This window comes from Topomyia yanbarensis, chromosome 2, assembly GCF_030247195.1.
Source record: "Topomyia yanbarensis strain Yona2022 chromosome 2, ASM3024719v1, whole genome shotgun sequence".
Lineage (NCBI taxonomy): Eukaryota > Metazoa > Arthropoda > Insecta > Diptera > Culicidae > Topomyia > Topomyia yanbarensis.
Genome location: NC_080671.1, coordinates 40817950 through 40842407, shown reverse-complemented (window position 1 = coordinate 40842407; position 24458 = coordinate 40817950). Strand labels below are relative to the sequence as shown.

Genomic DNA, 24458 nt, shown 5'->3' with positions numbered 1-24458 from the left:
CGTTTTTCTCCATGGAATTGTTCGAATAGATTCGATCCACCGCTACAGGTTCGCCCAGGAATTATTAATTGGGAGCAACTAGCACCCGTTGGGCATGTTGGCGCTCTTGGGGACGACTGGGATCTTCAAACACTCTCCTAGAGTAACCGCTTCGTGTAATATGCTAAGGCCAGATCCGGCCAGAACATGACATCCTCCTTTGGGTGATGTTACTGAATGAAGGTCGCAACTTCTGGTAAGCACTTCGTATTTTACACTTCCCCAATGACCGAAAGTTTCAAAGAAAAGAAGATCGGCTTCGACATCTGCTTCGCACTAATTGTTGAACCAAAAAAGGATCTTCTTTGGAAACTTCGTGTGGGAAACGTACGTTGCTGGTCACCTCGTTCATGGAGGACGTCAAAAAGACGGCCCCTGTAGGACATTGCTGTCGAGCGTCAGGCACATCTAGTCGTCCATGATCACAACCACGTTACACTTGACAGGGAAGAATTCCTTGACAAGCACCATGCGCTTCGTTATGACAATATGTATGTTAACCAAATACTTCCTGACTATCTGGCTAGTCGCACCGACCTCGCGACTCAAGGCGCGGAAGGATTTCGTCATACGGAACTCGGCCTGCACTCAATGCTCTCATCGGCCGATACACAGCGTCAATATGACATACTTCTTCGCTGAAGGGTGGAGTCGGAGGTAATCACAAACCATCGAACGTAGTTGCTTCACTGCTTTCGCCATGGTTGCCGTAAATCAATCTACCAGCGATGCCAGATTATTTGCGTAGATTTACTGTGCACAAAAATTAGAAACAAAAGAATCCCAAATAATTTTTTATCCCTTTTAGGGATTGTGTGTCAAAACTTAACTCCGAGTTGAAGTTGTATTTATCAATGAATTGATATGTAGTACTCTACAAATTTAAAATAGCGTTAAGACACATTTTCAGGTTTATTGGTTACCCGAGTAGTGTCAGAAATTTTCTTAATATTAAAGGGTGTCCCACATCAAATTGCATCACTGAAAAAACGCTGTAGAAAATTACCTAGTGACCGATACTTTTCAAACTTTCAGACAATAAAATATAGCCTATTAGTAAGCTTTTGGCATATTGATTTCATTCAACTTCAATACCATAACCGTACGCTCGCACCTTACGCTTAATTCCACTCATGAGTACAACATCTGGCTGCAGCTCTTTCTGTACGGAAACCCACTTTTTATTCATGCCTGCCTGAGATTTGAACTCCTTGGGATGCTTCGGTAGTGCCTGCTTGCTTCGTAATTGCCATTGGGGGGTTCATGTCCTTGGGTACGAAAGTGACCCCGTTGGTTTCGTACCACTCCAGGACAACATTTGAATAGCGGCACGAAGCTAGATCCAGCCTGAAAATCGTGGGGCCCTCGTGTTGCTTCAACAAAGAAAGTAGACGCTTCTGTAGGTACTCCTTGTGGAAGATCTCCCCGTTTACAGTTCCGGTAGTCGCGAAAGGCGCACTCCGTTTTCCACATGAGCAGATCGCTTGCCAAACCATGTATTTATTGTGAAACTTTAAAAGTTACTGGTTTCTTAATTCCTCCGGCACATCAAACCTGTGCTGGGCGGTGAAGAACAGTAGCCCGGGAAGCTGCCGGAAGTCCGCCTTGACGTAAGTCTCATCATCCATGATGAGACAATGAGGCTTCTTCAGCATCTGGGTGTACAGTTTCCAGACTCGTGACTTTACCATCGTATTTTGCCTTTCGTCACTATTTGGAACCTTCTGCACTTTGTACGATTACAGTCCCTCCCGGTCCTTGACTCTCTGAACTAAAGACTTGGACAGATTCAACTTTTGGACCAAATTCCTACCCGAAGTAATGGGATTCCGCGTAAAAGCTTTCACTACACGCTTGTGATCCTGATCACTAACGGTACATACATTCTGACCGCTTTTCTCCTTCTGTTCGATGCTCAGAGTGTGGTAGTAACGTTTAATCACACGAGTCACCGTTGACTGCAAGATTCCGAGTTGTTTTTCGATGTCCCGATGAGAGAGTTGAGGATGTTCCAGGTACTTGCGCAAAATCAATTCGCGGCGGGGCTTTTCGGGTGACGCCATTTCATCCAATTTTCAAAAAACTAACAGCAATAAAAATTCAGTGTGAACAATACACTCTAAACTACTTCTACCCACAGTTTCAAGAAAAAATACCCAATAGGTTATTTTCTATAGCATTTTTTCCCGCGACGCAATTCGATGTGGGCCACCCTTTAGCAACGAGATTCAACGCCAATACTATTGTCCACGAACCCACGAAGCATATTGTGATTCTAGTTCCGTTCTTTTGCTGAAAAATGGTATTACACCTTCGATCGCTATATCGAACAATAACTTTGAAAGCGCATCGCTTGGCTTCGATCGATCCAACGTAATCTTTCTCCGCCGCTAAATTTTTACCCAGTCGTTTTCTGGGAAAATCCGAAGCATTATCTGTTCAGTTCGTTTCGTTTCAATGAATCGCACACTGCCTTAAAATCCACCAACAGATGGCGAGCCCGCGAGTTGTACCGTAGAATAAACATCTGGTCCACCGTAAATCGTCTGTTTTGGTATTAACCGTCAAACAATTTAGCCAGCGGGAGCAGTCTGTTATACAGAACAGGGTACTCAGAGGAGAACTACACTTTAGTTTAGGGTTGTTTTGTAGATTGGGTATGAGACTATTCAACCAATCAGAAGCTATTCCTTCTTCCACCCAGGTCATCTCGATCATCCAGTGGATTGCTTCGTACTACCGCTCACTCCTTGCTTTGAGATGTTCGAACGGGATTCCGTTGTTGTCAACGGCCTTATCGTTTTTAATCTCAATATTAATATACTTAACAAATAAATATAAAGAACTTTTTATGGCGTTTTTTCTTGACTCTGAAACTGAGTCCGGTTCCGACTCCAACCGCTGCCAGTTCATACATTTGCCAGCAGTTTGGTTTAGAACCTGACTCATTTTCGCATCAAGCAAAAACGACATTAATTTGTCACTATTGAATCCTGAGTGCGCAATTAACTCTAGACCAACACGTGAAAAGTGCGTAAGTGCAGAGTTTGTCTGTGTTTACTTTCTCTCTCGATTATTATCGATGGCTTCATCATAAAACTTTCCAACATTTTTTCAGTATATAACGAAAGACTCTGATTTCGCCTAGCGGATTATGCTAAGAGTTAAGCAGCAAAGGTAAAAACGACCGAGTAATTAATGGAAGAAAAAGTAAACGAAGAGAGACTCTCATTTGCACTTACGCCCTTTGCACATGTTGGTCAGGAACCATTGCGTGTGAAGATTTTTTCCGTGGCGATGGGGCATTTTTAGAAATGCCTTACGGTCATCCAGAATAATTTAACAAAAAACAAATAATTCTTTCTTTTAATTTCTGACTACGGTCGTGAAGCCTTCGTGAAGTAACAATTGAAGTTTTATATCACGCTTCAAGTGCAATCTAAGGTTTATGAGTGGCTAAAAACTACCACAAAACCTCTATTGAGGGATTCCATGAGAAATCGGCCGACCGCAAAATATGACCATCGTTGATTCGAACGAAACTTTGCAGGTGTGTTCGCTGTATGAATCTCCATGATATTCTCTGGCAATTGGAATATTTGGATACAAGAGTAATTTTTCAAAAGGGCGTAAACGTTTCTACGTGCATGAATTTCAAATTTTTGTTTGTTCGATTACTGTATTTTATACAGCAAAACTATCTGAGAATAAGTTACAGGGAATGAATACTTCTGTCCGAAAAAAATATACACTGAAAAAAATGTTGCGTCATTTTTCAAAAAAAACAAAAATTTATGATAAAAATTTAAATTACGAAAAAACCCATTTTTTAAATTTTTTATATTTTGTTACCAAAAACCCAAAGAGAAAAAAAAACATTTTGATTGTAATTGCATGATGGAGAAAAAATCGGTAAAAAAGTTTTTCTAACAATAACTTCGTACATGTTTTTAAATTTCATACTAATTGACATACAAAATTGTAATTTTGTTACAGAATATAATTCTAAGCACCATTTAAAATCAAAATGCATTTAACAAAAATCTTCCAAAATGCGATAGTTTTCGAGATATTTGAAATTTTGCTACTTCAAAAACAATTAATTCGTGTAATTATGCTCTTTTTAAAAGTTATTCGCGTTACCCCATCAAAAAATGTCAAAAATTTAATGTTTATCGTTTTAAAGACCATTTGAAAGTTACATGAAAGCAACCAAAATATATTTCAACCATAGGGTCTGTTGATTAAACTATATAGCTGAATCATATGTTGGTTGTTTTCATGTAACTTTAAAATGTTTCACAATATCGCCTTGATGTCAAAGAGAAAGTTGCAGGAAAGTTTACGGGCCTTTTGAAAAACCTATTATTGTTGATGGAGAAATGCGACCAACTTATGAAAAGGTCGTAATAAAACAAAATAGTTGTGTTGTTAAAATAAAAGTTAAAATATCTCGAGAACTACTACATTTTAGAAAATTTTTGTTAAGAGCATTTCGATTTAAAATGGCGTTTAAAATCATATTCAAAAAGAAAATTGTATTTCTGACTGCAAATAGTAAGAATTATAAAAAAATGTCAAAAGTTGTTGTTAGGAAAACTTTTTTATTGAAAGCTTCTCCAGGATCCAAATACACTAAAAAGTTGCTTTTACGTCTTTAAAACGATAAACATTAAATTTTTGACATTTTTTGATGGGGTAACGCGAATAACTTTTAAAAAGAGCATAATTACACGAATTAATTGTTTTTGAAGGAGCAAAATTTCAAATATCTCGAAAACTATCGCATTTTGGAATATTTTTGTTAAATGCATTTTGATTTTAAATGGTGCTTAGAATTATATTCTGTAATAGAATTACAATTTTGTATGTCTATTAGTATGAAATTTAAAAACATGTACGAAGTTATTGTTAGAAAAACTTTTTTACCGATTTTTTCTCCATCATGCAATCACATTCAAAATATTTCTTATCTCTTTAGGATTTTGGTAACAAAATATAAAAAATTAAAAAAATGGGTTTTTTCGCAATTTAAATTTTTATCATAAATTTTTGTTTTTTTTGAAAAATGACACAACATTTTTTTCAGTGTATATATTTTTCGGATAGAAGTATTCATTCCCTGTAACTCGTTCTCAGATAGTTTTGCTGTATAAAATACAGTAATCGAACAAAAAAAATTTGAAATTCATACACGTAGAAACGTTTACGCCCTTTTGAAAACTTGCTCTTGAGTCAAAATAATCTTATTACCTGTGGAAAATATTTAGTCTTGCATGACGGTGAAACGTGTAAAGTTTCATTGGAATCTAAGATGGTCGGTCACGATTTTAAAGATTTTCGGACGGATCTTCGTGGAATTCCTCTATTGTTACTTGGGTTTCTAGGTGTTGTCTGCTTCTTGTTTGGAGGTGCTGTTGTAAATGTATTGGATGTAGTCTTGTTTAGCCGTCGTTGTCGGTTGAACATTTGTCTGTAGTTAAGCTTTGCGCGTTGAAGTCTAGATGTTTTTGTCGATTATAGCTGATGTTTTTTTTTTCTTCGGGACTCCAAAGCACAGTTTTCCATCAGAGTGAAATATTGAAATGCCCGGGTGAACTAGAAAGAAGAACAAAATTCAATTCATGTCCGGCGAGCTAAAGGGAATATTTCAGTTGTTTGCCTCGTCCGTCTTTCATTCGCTCGGTGCAACGCATTCATTCGGTTAATTTCAGTTCATATTCATCCTCAGTTGCAAACTGAATTTTGATTCACGGCTTTGTCTTGAGTGGAATTGTTGAGCAAAACATGCGCCAAGCATAAATTACGCAGTTGACTTGTACTCGAAAGTGTAAAACATTCCACATGCCTTCTTGAGGTCTTACGAAGACTCGACACTTTTTGGTCGGATTTGGCATGTTTCATTTTGTCTGGTCAGTCCTACCCGATCAGAAAGAAATAACAAAATTATTACAGACTGAGTTACTTTGTTATGATAACAAGTTTTGTTATAACTTTGGTCTCGTTAGTTGGTAAAATAACAGAAAACATAACAGAAATTCTTCTAGTATATATCAAAAATATGACAACCTGTGATAGGCTTCTATCAGAATTATAACAAATTTTGTTAAGTTCCCCCACTGCCAATATAGATTTTATTACCTATTGTATAGTATCAACGAAATTAGCGTGCAAATGATTGTTATTACGAATATATGACACGCTGACGGTTATTTGTGGATTATAGCGATTTGAACCTGGGTATTCTGAGTTTTATGTGGATGTTACCTGCATGGACCAACGACGTTGCTTTCGACTGATGTTGAATGTTAGCATAATATTCCTCGAATACGTCAAGGGCAAAACGATTATAGATGCATCTTGTTTCCAGAACGCACACATTGAACTTTGCCAAAGCCTAAGGACTGTTTGTTTTCCTTGTGTCATACGCTTTGTTTTCATGCAGTTTTACTCACTACTACAGCTGCCTATATTACGATAGACTGGATAACTTTATAATATCTTTTCAGATTAGGAATGTGGGGCTATTTTTAGATTCTGAATAGTGCGCTTCGATGCTACTCTTGTATGTTAACATGATTTACACGATTTTTAGATATAATGTCGATGCGATATGGTAACATTGAGCGGATAATTTACCTACATTATTTTACGGAGAATACGACATAGATTCAAAGAAACAAATACCAAAGTTTTGAGGCTTGCGTTTTGAGACTGCAAGTAAAGTCGTTTTCAGGGTTTGCTTATTGGCATTTTTAATATGGGGAAGATTAAGCAAACCAATACAATAATCTCATATCTAATAAATTCGCAGAAATACAATTTTTTACAATAGTTCAATCTATCAACTGCGAATATTATAACAGATAATCATAAAAGTCGAGAAATTGTTGAGGATTCTTCGGTGTGACGAATTTTGAAATATTTCAAGTTTTCAAAAATACATTTTCTTTTCTAAATTTTATTTAGTTTTAAGGAGGAAATTATTCAATATTTTTACAGTAAAGTTTTTAGCTATTTCAAGCACTATCTAAAACACATTTAAATTGTAACAGCAAACAATAATACCAGCTGGGATATGTATATATTCAGAGATTTCTAGGCCATTTTGGAATGTTGATAGCTTTATGCAGCATACTCACAAATATTAATCTTTCAACAATTTGAACAGGTCGCATTATTCCTTTTTTTAACTTTCTACAAAATGAACCAAATTTTCAAGTTTTCAGACCACTTGCATCTAAAACTTATCTATTCTCAAAATAGTGGAACTTTGAATATCCATGTAGAAAACGCAAATATAAGGAAATCAATAAAAACATCGAAAATTTGCTTTAAAAAGTTGAATATATACGCATAAAAAGAGGCTTCAGCGTATTAGCAAATAGACAGTCATTTGTGTAATATAACAATCATTCACAGTTGATTGATTGATTTGTTTATTGGGGCTTTAACCAACTGGTCATTTGCCCGCTTTACAGTTTAAGTTAGCAATCAATAATAATTGTGAAAGAATATGTAATATATTATAACACCATCGTTATATGCGTACATTAAAATCATATTAGCAGTTCAATGATATCACCAGAAGATATAGTCTTGATATAAGTTTGCTTGCCTTGATGATTGGGATATCACAAAAATAACACAGTGAATAATAAATATCAACATGAGATACAAATTTGATAATTTTCTGTTATGTCGTTCTGATCGGGTAGACTGATACAATACCAGTAATGTTGTTCTGTAATGCATCCACCTTATCTAAAGAAAATTAAACCATCATGAAGACAAACGTCATGAAATCCACAAAAAAGCTCTTTTGGAAGTGTTTACACATATCAACCCTGGATTTCCCCTAGATTTCAATGAATGGGTCAGGGCAAGTGTGCGTACGTTTGAGGATATTTGAAGAACTTCGAATATTTGGTAGTGCAATTTTTTTTATTAATATTCTTGTATGGTGCCTCCCACAAGCAGTTCTCCTAGCTAAATTCAAAACCTCAGTTTTTGGACAAAAGGCATTGCGGCCACGTGCACTCGATATCTTTTATATTTCGACCGTTTTACATTACTGATATTAAAACGAATTGTACCGATCATATTGATAGATTCGAGTAATCTTGTGAGTCATTTTGAAAGCAATTTTAAACAAGCTTTATGTTACAACTAAGGTATTGAACACTTCTTATATCGAATAGTGAGCATGCAAAAAAAAACAATTTTTCAAAGAACCGTTATTTCCATTTCGACAGAAAGGAATGCGAACAAAATGAACGAATCCTAACCCGAGCAAACGCAAACCTCATAATACCCCCATGCTCATGGGGTTTGACATAGGTGTTTGAAATAGTTTCAACCCATGAAAACACCATCACCATGGTCCGGTAGATCCCATATAAAATACCATATGTTGGTATATTTATGGGTTACTGAGACCGTTTTGTGGTGTCTTGATGGTTGAGAATTTTGGCACAGACCATGTTTAAGGTCTTTCCAAAGGGGTATGTGGTGTTTGAACCCATGAGTATTTGCTCGGGAAGACGATTCACGCGGTTCCCAAAATGTGGCTTTTTTCCAAAGTCGGAAGTCGACTCCGCTTTATGAAACATCAGGAACATCAAGAAGCTATCATACCAGCAACAACATCAAACGAATCAATGCAACTGAACGTGTGCGAGCTACATTTATGTTATATATTTATGAAGTATTTCAGAAATTATGAACCACAGTGTGCTTCGTTATGGTTGCACATTATGGAGTATGTATGCTGCGCTGGATAATGTTCCAATAATGGACGTTCAACACACCCTATCCCACCATTCCTCCTACTTTTTGGAGGCACCCTTCATCCTCAAACGACGTCTTCCAAATATGAAGATCAGATAACACCGCCTGGGAATACTATACCATAGCTAATAAGTCCATGACGATATTTGGACATCGGCAACGACACTTGGTTGTGGAAACCTGAAATCGTCTTTGTGTTTAGCATAATTTAAATCCCACTTTATTTTTAAAGTAATGCCAACACAGTTGACTGATTTGGCTTAAATTTGGAAAAGAGTCTCAGGGTAAACGGTACCATAAAGCTGGAAATCTTTTGATCATCCTATTACTACAGCTGTTTATACCTGTTCAATTTTAGGGCCCCCTAGCTCAAGAGTGCCCAGGGGCCCCACATAGTCTTAAGACGGCCCTGACTTTAGATTGAAAAAAAAATGTAGATAGGCTAACAATATTTCGCGTCCATAAGGATTTTTTAAAATTTGTTTTCATCCATCTCTGTCCTCACTGATTGCCTAGCACCGACACAAATGGACAATGGTCACTATACTCAGTAAACTTTTTGTTTCTGCCCGAGCCACTGCGAAGCGAACGACAAAACATTTGTCAGACTGTGTGCACAGATCTGATGGACGACCATTAAAGCTCGTTTTAATTTAATATGTTTACATCATATAAACATATCTTAGATCAACGGCTCTGTTAACCTAACGCATCGACTTGTGTCAAACAACTGTTTAAACAAAAGGAATAGAACTTAAGGAAAGGTTGTTTTATAAAGCAGCTAAGTTTGTTTCAAGTTGAATTTTCGATTACTCGCATATATTATCGCTCGACGTGCTTTTGCAGATTCTTCATTCTAAGACTTATGTTGAATTATTATGTTTTCTCCCTAGACATGCATCCGTGGATTATTGTAGGAATTCTTTTTCAAAAGTGGGCCGGAGATAAATCCGTAGTTTTCGTGGAAAAAATGCATTGTCGCAGATTTTATCGAAGATCCGCAGAAAACCTTAAAATCCAGAGATCTATGGAGATTTTTACAGATTTGACATCGCTGACGATAGTGCTGTTAAATTTTAACCTACTTATTATATTGACGATTCACTGACGAACTCACCACCAGGTAGCAGTATAGTCGAATAGAAAATAGGTGAACTTTGTCCTTTTTTATGTTAGCGTAATAGTAAGACATGATAGACCTTTTAGGATATTGTTTCTTGCTATCTATTTGCACTAGTGGACAAAATATTCCTGATATTAGATTTTATATGATTTGTTTTGTTGAACGAGATATGTTGAAGTAGTCTCACTTTTCACATAGAATTTTTAAGTCATAACTTTAAATTTAATGGTTATTAAGAGGGGCGAACATAGCGGAGAAAATCGATGACCTTGTACGCAACGCACCTGGTTTCGATTCCCAACCCCGCACATAGAGTTAGAAAATTTTCTAAAAGGCATTTTTCTGACCCGAAAAAAGAGGTGAATGACCCTAAGGTTAAAATTTTTATAATCGAAATAAAAAATGGTTTCTCGGATCAGAATTAAGAGTACACAAAACTTTAACTTTGTGTGGTCCTTCTTGACAGAAAATTTCCATTAGTTTTTAAGCGAAACATCGTTTCCACATTCAGAATGCTCTCAGTCAGTGCACGAACAAAGCTCTTTTAAACTTTCAGGTAATCTAATACTACACAGGTAGAATTTCTTTTAAAATTCCTAGTTACTAAGAGTACACAAATTTTCGTTTTTAAATGACATCAGCAAGTAGCAACTGGTCGCTAGCTGGTGCTATGATCGGCCACCAGACATCTGACAACTAGGTCATTACATGAAGAATAAAATTCTCTTTTTATTTCATAAACCGATAGAGCTCATCTTTGTTAATATAACAATTTATAGGAACAATCTTTAAAACGTCAGAAGGATTTTTAATTGATTTTCTAAAAAACACATTCTAAAAAACACGCAAAAGGATAGGGATCCAGGTCGTAATAATTCAATTTGAAAAAATCATTTTTTTTTATTTTACGTTCAAAAAAATGAAAAAAAGTTCGGCTACGTATCCTTAACGTTAGCTGCATCGGAAAAAATCGAAAACAGCATATGGCTTACCCAGTCAAAAAGGGCAAGTTGCTGGCTAACGGGGAGCCATTTAATCGCCAAAAATTGCCCAATATGAAAATTAAAATGAATGCTTATTTTCGGATTCATTATCTACTCACATATACTTACCAGTATACTAGGTAATCACCACCAAATTATAGAAAGAATCAATAGTGAAATTGGTATTGCACTTCAAAACTTATCACAATCTGACGTTCATTAAGACTTTAGGTCAGAGATCTTGTTCTACTATACGTACACACTAGGGTTCGCAGTACCGACCCTTTTTGGCGAGAACCGGTACTACGGTACTGAAGCCCTCAGTACCGGTAGTACCGGTAAAGTACCGGTACTCGAATATTTTTTTAAAAAAATCGAAAAATGCTTCAAACTGAAATTGAATGCTCAAACTGCTGATCTTATTCTAAGATGATTGATTTGCGCTGATCAAAAAATATGTTTATTGTTTTTAATTACTTCGGAATGGCAAGACTCATTTCACAGAAGATATTTTTCGTATAGAGCACCTTCTTTTATTTCGAAATCTAGGCCACTTTGAAATCAATAACTGCTAATTGGTGCGACTTTCGTCGACTTGAACAGATGGTAAATGTATGAAACCCTATTAACAACAGTAAATCAAAGCGAGAATGGCAGTAAATCCGAGCAGGTTAATCGCATTTCCTCTCTTGCTTTTCTGAAAAATGGTTTCGACGTTTATGTCGTTTGCCTACTATTCTCTAATGCATATCAAGGCTCCTTGCTTTCCTGTAAACTATGGAGTTTTGCTGAATTTTCAGATCACCAATAATTAAAAATTGCCCCATTCGAAGCAGTTCACCAAGTCTAAAACTGTTAGCTACTAAATCGCTGTTCGTTCTTTTATAGATAAGTGAATAATGGAAACCAATCAGAATGTCGCTAATAAAACTTTAATTTACAGAATTATTATGATGATGACCCAACCTCATTCCCACACAAAGATGATATCTCAACGATTTATCTAGAACGAAAATTAATATTATTAAACGTTATCTTGCAGACCGATATTTGGAACCAGATCCCCCTGCAGAGTTAACATATTTGTCATAAAAAATTGTATAGTACCGAAAATACCGGTACTGGCTTTTGTTCAGTACCGGTATTGCGGTACCAAAAATGGGTCGGTATTCCCGGGATTTTCGGTACCGGTATTACCGGTACCACAACCCTAGTACACACGATTCCACAATTTCCCACATTCGTTGGCTAAATGAAGAGCACTAGACAAACAAAGTACAAGTGAAAACATACCAATTCTTCAAAAAACAATTCCAAGCTTAAGCGAAACATGAACCGCCATGTTTGAAAAAACGCGAAAAACAACCAAGTCCATTTCAGCCGCCAGAAAATTTGTCTAAGTATTGAAATTGTGTTTAAATCGCATTCGAAAATTGCATTTGTTCCGAGGGGCAATTAGCACAGGCGAGTTGAGTCAAACGTCAAACTTTTTAAATCGCCTGACCATGTTCGTCCGCATTTTTTTTTGACAGGGTTAACGACACAATTGGCATACGCGATGTTGCGTACAAGCTTGGTTGCAGTGGTTATTCACAATGCAATAGTTGAGTGCGATGGTAATTTGTTACGTATTTTTATTCAAATGTTTATGTCCGATTCTCTGAGGAACAACTTCATTCTAGTTCAAATGGGATCGAAGATTTTTTCTTTAGCCAGAAAACGAATGAGTCATTTTATGTATAGGATAATTATATACTTATATTTTGAATAAGTGTAGATACAAAGAAGACGTTGAATAGACGGTGAGGATGAATCTACTGAACTACGACGTTCATTGAAATAAACGGTAAATGTTGGAATCGTTATCGGAAATCATTCTAGAACGAAGGTAACAAGATGTGATTAAGACATATAATTCAAGAACTGTTTGTAACTATTGTTCTAAAAATGCATACGAGTTTTTCTAGGCCTACTGAGTTACAGTCAGTCACTTTAGCGTGATTGAATACTATTTCATGTACACCCAGGTTTTTTAACGTGGTTTTTTGCGCGGTTTTTTTACGCGGATTTTCCAATTAATGCGGTTTTTTTACGCGGATTTTCCAATTAACGCGGTTTTGGCAAAAAAATCCTTTTGTCCTTTTCAGACTTAGACTTTTTCCGAAAAAAATTTCGGAAAGATGGAAGAGACGGGTCTGCAAGACTCCTTATGGCCCACACCCCAACAATATGGATATTTTCGGAATGGCCTTGAAGAGTAGGTGCCAGAAATTGATTTTAACGCGGTTTTTAAATCCAAGATGGCGACATCCGGTTTAGCGAAATTCGCAATAACCCAATCAATATGGGTATTTTCGGAATGGCCTTGAAGAGTAGGTGCCAGAAATTGATTTTGACGCCGTTTTTAAATCCAAGATGGCGACATCCGGTTTAGCGAAATTCGGTATAACCCGATCAATATGGGTATTTTCGAAATGGTCTTGAAGAGTAGGTGTCAGAAATTGATTTTTGACGCCATTATGAAATCAAAGATGGAGACTTCTGGTTTAGTGAAATCGCTATAACCCAATCAATATGGGTATTTTCGGAATGGTCTTGAAGAGTAGGTGCCAGAAATTGATTTTGACGCCGTTTTGAAATGCCGTTTTGAAATCCAAGAACTTCCGGCTTAGCGAGATTCTCTACAACTCAATCAACATGAGTATTTTCAGAATGGTTTTGACGAGTAGCAGACAAATACTTTCAATAGCTTATCTTTCAACTCATTAGCGACCTATGAGGGTATCTAAAACATTAAAGTCTGAGTGGGATAATTTCTCAGCCCTGTTTAAGGTTCATACCGTTCCAGCGCAAAACACTCGCAAACCGGTAGCCAAAAACCGGGGATGAAGTTCGAGCGGAGTTAACCAAACGTTTGGAAATTTCTTGTAAATAGTAGAATTAAGGGGCACACACAAAATGGACGTCATTATCCAGAGCGCAACTGCCGTCCATTCGGGCTCAATGGAGGGCAGTTCGAGACATAATTTCCGCACCATTTTATATATTCTTACAAAAAAAAATCAGTGGTTTGACATTGGCAAGATATTTATCGTTGGCTGAAAGTTAAATTGGCTGTAGGTTGACAGGGAGTTTGCGCTGGGATCGGTTGAATCTTACGAACTGTTTGAAATAGTGTTGAGGATGTCCTGTCAGAATGAGGCATTAGTTGTGTAGTTTTAAAATCACGTGCCACCTGTTAATGTTTAATAAGACTGCTTAGATACTTTCGCCAATCTAAACAAATATATAGGTATAAATTAGGGGCACAATTATTTTCTTGAGTCTTTTTTCTAGCTAATTCCATAATTTTTAGCATCTATAAACTTCAATTAGATAAACTTATTAAAATGCTTTGATATTTCCATTGGGACATATGGCGACCATTGCTGCATATGGTGATCATGAGGAATACGGAAATGCATACAAATGTGATTTTTAATTTGAGAATCATTTCCAATTGGATATTAGGGTAGGTAATATTACTTGGGGTAATACAAATCGGATTTTAATTGCACTGTGCACTTAACATTCTTACATTTTGCTCCTAGACTAGTTTGTTCAACTGGTCTGTCTATTAGAATACCATATCCATCACTTGAAATACATGTGTTTTGACTGCTCGCAGTTTTCAGTAGCAGTTCGATTACTCGCACTTCGAAAGTGCGGAGTCCAGTTCAGTGGGTAGTGCGCAGTCTTAAGAAAGATTGTTACGAATTGTTCCAGAATAACTCGAAAGAACATTACGAAATTTGTATGCACATCTAATCCAAACACTTATTCGATGAACAATGAAGCTCAGAATCTTCGTTTTTTTTCTCTGAGGAACAACTTCATTCTAGTTCAAATGGGATCGAAGATTTTTTCTTTAGCCAGAAAACGAATGAGTCATTTTATGTATAGGATAATTATATACTTATATTTTGAATAAGTGTAGATACAAAGAAGACGTTGAATAGACGGTGAGGATGAATCTACTGAACTACGACGTTCATTGAAATAAACGGTAAATGTTGGAATCGTTATCGGAAATCATTCTAGAACGAAGGTAACAAGATGTGATTAAGACATATAATTCAAGAACTGTTTGTAACTATTGTTCTAAAAATGCATACGAGTTTTTCTAGGCCTACTGAGTTACAGTCAGTCACTTTAGCGTGATTGAATACTATTTCATGTACACCCAGGTTTTTTAACGTGGTTTTTTGCGCGGTTTTTTTACGCGGATTTTCCAATTAATGCGGTTTTTTTACGCGGATTTTCCAATTAACGCGGTTTTGGCAAAAAAATCCTTTTGTCCTTTTCAGACTTAGACTTTTTCCGAAAAAAATTTCGGAAAGATGGAAGAGACGGGTCTGCAAGACTCCTTATGGCCCACACCCCAACAATATGGATATTTTCGGAATGGCCTTGAAGAGTAGGTGCCAGAAATTGATTTTAACGCGGTTTTTAAATCCAAGATGGCGACATCCGGTTTAGCGAAATTCGCAATAACCCAATCAATATGGGTATTTTCGGAATGGCCTTGAAGAGTAGGTGCCAGAAATTGATTTTGACGCCGTTTTTAAATCCAAGATGGCGACATCCGGTTTAGCGAAATTCGGTATAACCCGATCAATATGGGTATTTTCGAAATGGTCTTGAAGAGTAGGTGTCAGAAATTGATTTTTGACGCCATTATGAAATCAAAGATGGAGACTTCTGGTTTAGTGAAATCGCTATAACCCAATCAATATGGGTATTTTCGGAATGGTCTTGAAGAGTAGGTGCCAGAAATTGATTTTGACGCCGTTTTGAAATGCCGTTTTGAAATCCAAGAACTTCCGGCTTAGCGAGATTCTCTACAACTCAATCAACATGAGTATTTTCAGAATGGTTTTGACGAGTAGCAGACAAATACTTTCAATAGCTTATCTTTCAACTCATTAGCGACCTATGAGGGTATCTAAAACATTAAAGTCTGAGTGGGATAATTTCTCAGCCCTGTTTAAGGTTCATACCGTTCCAGCGCAAAACACTCGCAAACCGGTAGCCAAAAACCGGGGATGAAGTTCGAGCGGAGTTAACCAAACGTTTGGAAATTTCTTGTAAATAGTAGAATTAAGGGGCACACACAAAATGGACGTCATTATCCAGAGCGCAACTGCCGTCCATTCGGGCTCAATGGAGGGCAGTTCGAGACATAATTTCCGCACCATTTTATATATTCTTACAAAAAAAAATCAGTGGTTTGACATTGGCAAGATATTTATCGTTGGCTGAAAGTTAAATTGGCTGTAGGTTGACAGGGAGTTTGCGCTGGGATCGGTTGAATCTTACGAACTGTTTGAAATAGTGTTGAGGATGTCCTGTCAGAATGAGGCATTAGTTGTGTAGTTTTAAAATCACGTGCCACCTGTTAATGTTTAATAAGACTGCTTAGATACTTTCGCCAATCTAAACAAATATATAGGTATAAATTAGGGGCACAATTATTTTCTTGAGTCTTTTTTCTAGCTAATTCCATAATTTTTAGCATCTATAAACTTCAATTAGATAAACTTATTAAAATGCTTTGATATTTCCATTGGGACATATGGCGACCATTGCTGCATATGGTGATCATGAGGAATACGGAAATGCATACAAATGTGATTTTTAATTTGAGAATCATTTCCAATTGGATATTAGGGTAGGTAATATTACTTGGGGTAATACAAATCGGATTTTAATTGCACTGTGCACTTAACATTCTTACATTTTGCTCCTAGACTAGTTTGTTCAACTGGTCTGTCTATTAGAATACCATATCCATCACTTGAAATACATGTGTTTTGACTGCTCGCAGTTTTCAGTAGCAGTTCGATTACTCGCACTTCGAAAGTGCGGAGTCCAGTTCAGTGGGTAGTGCGCAGTCTTAAGAAAGATTGTTACGAATTGTTCCAGAATAACTCGAAAGAACATTACGAAATTTGTATGCACATCTAATCCAAACACTTATTCGATGAACAATGAAGCTCAGAATCTTCGTTTTGCGTCTGTTGTCTGTAGCTGCACACATTTTGAACGAAAACAGCTTGGTGTTGTCTTAAATTCATTACAGAACGAGAATAAGGAAAATTGTAAATCGAACGGAACAATCAAAAGTAAAACGAGGCGATTCGTTCCGGACCAAATTCGAACGACTGTGGTGAAGCGCTAAAAAAAACAGTGAAATATTCTGTCGTTTATTTGAAAAAAAAAAACACTAGCAATCGTTATTGTTTATAGAAATATTTCAGGATGCTTCGGTGTTTTGGGGTAGCCAGTTTCAGCATAAAGAAACTGCGAAAAAATTTAAATGATAACACGTTTCAAATGACTGCTACACTCAAGTTTGCATGCGTGTTTCCTTATTGTACACAACTTTGAACGTAAGGCCAGTTTTGCGATTGATGGATTTTTATAAACCGATCGTAGCGCCAGCTGGTTGCAAGTTGCTATTTGCTGATGTCATTTGAAATCGAGAGTTAAACTTGTCAAACACTCAATAAATAAACTCAGTTTGAATTTTGTTTTTTTCGTAAATGGTTGTAGTTTCAGTACCAGATATAGGTGGGGAAGAACAGAACAAGCTAGAATTTTTTATTCGAACAGCATGTGGAACTACACGAATAAAAATATATTACAAACCGCCATCGCACTCAAGTTCGCATACGTCATCAACCATTGTATCCAAGTTCGTTCACAAGGTCCTTTTACCGATTGCTGGAAGTCTCCAGACCGATCGTAGCGTCTTCTAGCGACAACCCAGTCGAACCATTCCGGAATCGGTTAGGAATCCCTAATGGATTCTAGCTCGAATGTAGCAGCCGACTCCGAAACCTTGTCGCATTTGAACTGAATCCTTTCAGGATTCCGAACCGGTTCCGAAACAGGTTTGACTGGGAAGTAGCTACTTGGCGATTTATCTAAGAAGATATGCATTGAAAACTTGACGGGAACATCAGTTATCAGTAAATGTATGCCGCTGTTTAATTTTGGTTTTCTCAAATGTGCTGGTACCCAGTTCAGTGCAATTGCAAAATGAGTCGAAATTCGGGGCGGGTCTAGTTAGTATTTATGCTCCTGTGACATAACCGATTCTATTTAGAAACGGTTATATTGTTGAAGTCGGAATACTAAGTAGAACCAGCCAAAACTTCGGCTCATTTTCCGGCTGCATTTACTGTGCAAGATGGGCCTTACATAGGTTATAGTACTGAGAACAAACATATACAATTTTAGCATTCGATAACTATGTACCGGTCTTGGTCGCAACAGATGGAATTCCCTTAGCAGCCTCTGCGCTAGGTTTTCCAAGGTGTAGCAGCTGATCACAGAATTTGAATATAGGAACCAGCCCTGGGTGCACGACCAATGTTTGCTGACTATACGTAACACCTTGGCTTGATTTGCTTTGAACGGTCAGATAAGAGGGGGTGGGATTTGCAGCAAGCACTCTTAACACACACGCTTTCACGAAGACCTGGGACGGCATTTTTCACGTATCTTTCCTAACGGTATCCCCTTCTGCATATTTTTACATGTGTTGTTTGATAACGCTAGCATTAGTGCGTGGTGTAAGGTCATGTAACTTTACTTCAATGGTGTCATCCTCCATATAATATTATGTTGGAATGCTATATTTTCATTACATTCGGTAACCCGTTTTACGTTATTCTGTTTGCCTAAGTTATTCTGTTTGCCTAATGTTCAAACATAATTAGCACCTCATGAGGTAGATGGTAGAATTAACTTCTGCTAGATTAAGCTTAATGTTCACCTTCAACGATTACTTCGATCACTTCGCGAATTGATGATCTTACTAGACATTTCAAAAAGTCTACAGCAACACAGTTTGACCACATCGAGGTTTAAACTTGCTTTTCATTATTACACGCTTCAACAAGGTGCATTCGATGAAAAAAAAAATGAATTGAAGAATAAATGAGATATATGCATGACAAAACGCACTAGAACTCCATCTTCTCGCAGTCTGACTATGATCGCAAAGGTTTGAGACATAAAGCAAAAATTGACACAAAATATCCCACAATCCTAACTTCAAGGATTTTTTTTCTGAAAAAAACTGATGTATTCCATTCAATTATTAATATTGCTTTCTTAAAAAGGTGTGAGCTGTAATTTTCCGAGTGCTATTTCAACGGTATTTATTATATTTTGCCCTTATATCAGTGCCAATTGCAAAAACTTGAATCGAAGTGGGGTGAAAAATTGTACACATGGTGTGAAATTCGGTATTATAAAAATAAATTCGGTATTATAAAAGTAAATTTTTGATACTTTAACAGTTTGAAAAAAGATATCGACTGTGACGTAGATGTTCCAGGTTTATATTTCGGCTTAGCAGTCTACGGGGGTTTTTAGAACGAAAATCGTTTTTCTTTGTCCGACGTTTCGATGCGGGAAAGCATCACCTTCAGGGTATAAATGATTTGTTTCGTTCCACGTTTAGTGGCTTTTTAAAGCTAATAAGTTGTGACGGGGGTTCTAAATTTATTTAGAACCAAATAGGAGGATACCAATGTACGAACTACCGTCCCTTTGCAAAACGACGATTAGCAAACGATCTTTAAAAAGCCACTGAACATGGAACGAAACAAATCATTTATCCCCTGAAGATGATGCTGACCTGCATCGAAACGTTGGACAAAGAAAAATGTTTTTCGTTCTAAAAAACCCCGTAGACTGCTCAGCCGAAATATAACCCCGGAATACTCACTTTAACAACTGTCATAATAAGCGAGGGGAGGGGGTATACTCAGAATTAAAAGAATGGGCGTTTTTGTAGTACCCACCCAAGTAGCAATTCTAGTTTTATCGCACACTACAAGTGCATTTTAAGTTTTGAGAAGGTATTCAAGAATGCCATATAACCTCAATTATTACTAGGGCTAATACTGGAAAGTACTCCTACGATAGAATAAAAAGAATCTAAATAATTTTGAAAACTAGGATCTGAGATCTGCATTCTGAAATTGGAAAACTGACATCTGAAGTACGGAATCTGAAATCCGAAATCAGTAATTCAAAATCCGAAATCCAACATCTGAAATCTGAAAACTAAAAAGGGGATTCTGAAGCTTAAAATCTGAGTTTTAACATAACTAAAACAGACATCTGAACCCAGAGAACTTTTTAGATTCAAGAAAACTACCAATAAAATCAAGAAATTTCAGGGAACTATGACGCTCAAGACACAATACAAGAAAATGCAGATATTGAAATAACTCAAGAAAATCAAGAAGATCAAGGTCAACAAAATTTAATAATTTGCGAGGAATTGAATAAAAAGAATCAAGGGAATCAAGCCCATCAAACACGGCAATAATATCAAGAATACCAAAAACCTCGAGCGATTGATAAGAATCAAGAGAAACAAAAGAATCAGGACGATCGAGAAAAAAAAACAGGAGCACCCAAACAAACAAAAGAGTTAAAAAAATCGATAAAATAAAAATAATCGAGAGATTTCAGTAAAATAAGAGAATCATAGAGAATCACGAGAATAAAAGATTTAAGTGCATCACAAACTTTAAGAAAATCGAATTAATCAAGAGAAACACGACAGTCAAGAAAATGAAGAGAAACATGAGAATCAAGAAGATAAGAATAACCAAGAAAATCATGAAAATCAAAAAAATAAGAAAAAGACTCAAGAGAACATAAAAAATCGAAAAATTGAAATAATCGAAAGAAACAAAAGAATCAAGAGAATCAAGAGAATCAAGAGAATCAAGAGAATCAAGAGAATCAAGAGAATTCAGAAAATCAAGGGAATCAAGAGAATCAAGAGAATCAAGAGAATCAAGAGAATCAAGAGAATCAAGAGAATCAAGAGAATCAAGAGAATCAAGAGAATCAAGAGAATCAAGAGAATCAAGAGAATCAAGAGAATCAAGAGAATCAAGAGAATCAAGAGAATCAAGAGAATCAAGAGACTCAAGAGAATCAAGAGAATCAACAGAATCAAGAGAATCAAGAGAATCAAGAGAATCAAGAGAATCAAGAGAATCAAGAGAATCAAGAGAATCAAGAGAATCAAGAGAATCAAGAGAATCAAGAGAATCAAGAGAATCAAGAGAATCAAGAGAATCAAGAGAATCAAGAGAATCAAGAGAATCAAGAGAATCAAGAGAATCAAGAGAATCAAGAGAATCAAGAGAATCAAGAGAATCAAGAGAATCAAGAGAATCAAGAGAATCAAGAGAATCAAGAGAATCAAGAGAATCAAGAGAATCAAGAGAATCAAGAGAATCAAGAGAATCAAGAGAATCAAGAGAATCAAGAGAATCAAGAGAATCAAGAGAATCAAGAGAATCAAGAGAATCAAGAGAATCAAGAGAATCAAGAGAATCAAGAGAATCAAGAGAATCAAGAGAATCAAGAGAATCAAGAGAATCAAGAGAATCAAGAGAATCAAGAGAATCAAGAGAATCAAGAGAATCAAGAGAATCAAGAGAATCAAGAGAATCAAGAGAATCAAGAGAATCAAGAGAATCAAGAGAATCAAGAGAATCAAGAGAATCAAGAGAATCAAGAGAATCAAGAGAATCAAGAGAATCAAGAGAATCAAGAGATTCAAGAGATTCAAGAGAATCAAGAGAATCAAGAGAATCAAGAGAATCAAGAGAATCAAGAGAATCAAGAGAATCAAGAGAATCAAGAGAATCAAGAGAATCAAGAGAATCAAGAGAATCAAGAGAATCAAGAGAATCAAGAGAATCAAGAGAATCAAGAGAATCAAGAGAATCAAGAGAATCAAGAGAATCAAGAGAATCAAGAGAATCAAGAGAATCAAGAGAATCAAGAGAATCAAGAGAATCAAGAGAATCAAGAGAATCAAGAGAATCAAGAGAATCAAGAGAATCAAGAGAATCAAGAGAATTAAAAGAATCGATAGAATCGAGAGAATCAAGAGAAACAAGAGAATCAATAGAATTAAAAGAATCAAGAGAATCAAGAGAATCAAGAGAATCAAGAGAATCAAGAGAATCAAGAGAATCAAGAGAATCAAGAGAATCAAGAGAATCAAGAGAATCAAGAGAATCAAGAGAATCAAGAGAATCAAGAGAATCAAGAGAATCAAGAGAATCAAGAGAATCAAGAGAATCAAGAGAATCAAGAGAATCAAGAGAATCAAGAGAATCAAGAGAATCAAGAGAATCAAGAGAATCAAGAGAATCAAGAGAATCAAGAGAATCAAGAGAATCAAGAGAATCAAGAGAATCAAGAGAATCAAGAGAATCAAGAGAATCAAGAGAATCAAGAGAATCAAGAGAATCAAGAGAATCAAGAGAATCAAGAGAATCAAGAGAATCAAGAGAATCAAGAGAATCAAGAGAATCAAGAGAATCAAGAGAATCAAGAGAATCAAGAGAATCAAGAGAATCAAGAGAATCAAGAGAATCAAGAGAATCAAGAGAATCAAGAGAATCAAGAGAATCAAGAATGTTCAGCAAAAAACTGATACAGAAAATCCACATTGAAATTTCCTGTTTTCGAAAAAAAATGTATGGAGAAAAAGCGATTTTTTCAATGTTAAGATACATAACCACCACCCTTTTTTACTGTAAAAGTTGATTTCACATTGTAATTTACTGTAGAAACGTTAAAGTTTATTGTTTTTTGTATTGTAGCATAACACTAGAACTTACTTTAAATTATTGTAAAATTACTGTACTGTCACAGTGAAAATCATGGTTTTGTTATTGTACATTTCTATTCGGGTACGGTTTATAAAAAAGGACACCCTGTATTTATAATCCCTCCAAAATCAGATAGATCTTTTGGATGTCCCACACATTTAATCTAGGACGAAGTTCGAGTTTCAGTACAACGGAAGCTATGGACGTTCAAATTAATTAATTTTCTGATAAAACTTCTGAAATGGGTATTGAAATGTTAGAATTATTCCACTTTCCGTTTTGCCCTTTCTAAACGAATTCAACACTGTGAAAAACCTGCCAAAACTTCAATTCTAGAGTGATTTCTTCAAAAACGTTAGATTTAGATAGCTATTGCAAATTTAAATTAAGCATGCATAAAAGGCATCTTTTATCCATTCTCGTAACCCACATCGAAACAGAGTTCATGTACCGCACAATACTGGGATCAAATGTCGAATATAAAAAAAATCAATTAACGTAACCAGTCGAAATTCGTTAAAAACCCATAGTGACGGAGTGCTTAACTACTTGAAACCGGGATTATTTGCTATTTTTGCAGCTTCGTTCCCAAACAGGCTCTCGTTTAGTTGTAACAAATAGGAATGCTCGGTAGCAGAATTATAGTTTCAAAACGTGGTACGTTATCGACTTAGTTTAGCTTCGAATTTCGATAGTTTAGATGACACGTAGTTGCAGATAATTAGCAGAATCAGTAAAAGTTTTCCCTATTAGGATCCAACAGCTGCACGAGGGAGAGACGCAGGACGTAAAACCGCAGTGAGAAGAGGCGCTTGAAACAATTGAGGCATTAAATTACGAACATGAAAGCACAAACGGGGAGATACAATTTAAATCAATTAATAAGTAAGAGGTAGTTAATTGAAAACAAATAAGAACGAAAGTGATTAGATAAAACAAAACAAACAAAAAATATTTTGACCGTTTCCCATAAAACCAGAAAAATCAGCGAAAATTTAACTTTTTCAAGCGGGAAACTCAGTGGGTGCGAGTTTAGGTTGGGTCCTATCGAAAAGTGAAGGACCCACACAAAAAAGAATGACAGCCAATAGCGAGAACAGTGCTGCCAGTCACAGTCGCTGACCCACTAGTAAGGTTTCCCCCTGAAAAGTGTTGCTGGTGGAATATTTACGAAATTCTATGAATTTTCAAATAGTACAGTAAACCAAATTGTAAAGTTGACTATAATTTAAGTGGTAATTAATAAACATAAAAAGTACCATTCACGAACACTGTTGAGTGAGCGATTTCCCGTCGACGACGCGACGGAAATGAGTGGCAATTTCTGCGAAGGATTGCCAAGCAAAGACCAAACTATGTCACACCAGTCGTGATCCTGTGCCAAGTGAAGAAATAGTTCAATCCCGGAAAGTTTCACTAAAACTCGAATGTTAAAGACGAAATCACGTTGTCATGGTCACTGCACCTTAATTACTGCTAAAGGAAAAGAAAATATAAAACAAAGAAAAATAATCATTAAATCCAAATGGAGAGCTAAACAAAAAAAAAATGTACCATATCAGCATAAAGAAGAAGCGACTAGTTGACAGTCCAGTCTGCTTAGAGCACTCTTTCCCGCCTATCGGTGCGTTGTTAAGTTGAGTCTGAAGTCTTTGCAACTGTCGATGATCGGATGGAACTAGGACAAACAGGAAGAAATTGCAAGCTTGCTCTATTTACTGACATACACTTTTAGACTGCGAAACAATAGAACTAATTTGCCCCAACGAAAGATGAACGGTTCAAAACAAAATACGTTTTAGGTTTAGGTAGGAT

The 24458-nt window shown here is 36.3% G+C and overlaps 1 protein-coding gene across 1 annotated transcript; it reads left to right on the top strand.

Moving 5' to 3' along the window:
* Nucleotides 1-264: 264 nt before the first annotated feature.
* LOC131679444 (uncharacterized protein DDB_G0290301-like) lies at nt 265-21886 on the top strand. Its single transcript, XM_058960173.1, has 2 exons — nt 265-366; nt 20693-21886. The coding sequence occupies exons 1-2, from the start codon at nt 265-267 to the stop codon at nt 21884-21886; spliced, it is 1296 nt and encodes a 431-aa protein (XP_058816156.1).
* The last annotated feature ends 2572 nt before the right edge of the window (nt 21887-24458 follow it).

Coding starts and splice junctions, on each gene's coding strand:
- LOC131679444 (XM_058960173.1), top strand. CDS start 265: ATGACCGAAAGTTTCAAAGAAAAGAAGATCGGCTTCGACATCTGCTTC. Junction 367..20,692: donor GGAAACTTCGTGTGGGAAAC/GTACGTTGCTGG, acceptor AATAATCGAAAG/AAACAAAAGAATCAAGAGAA.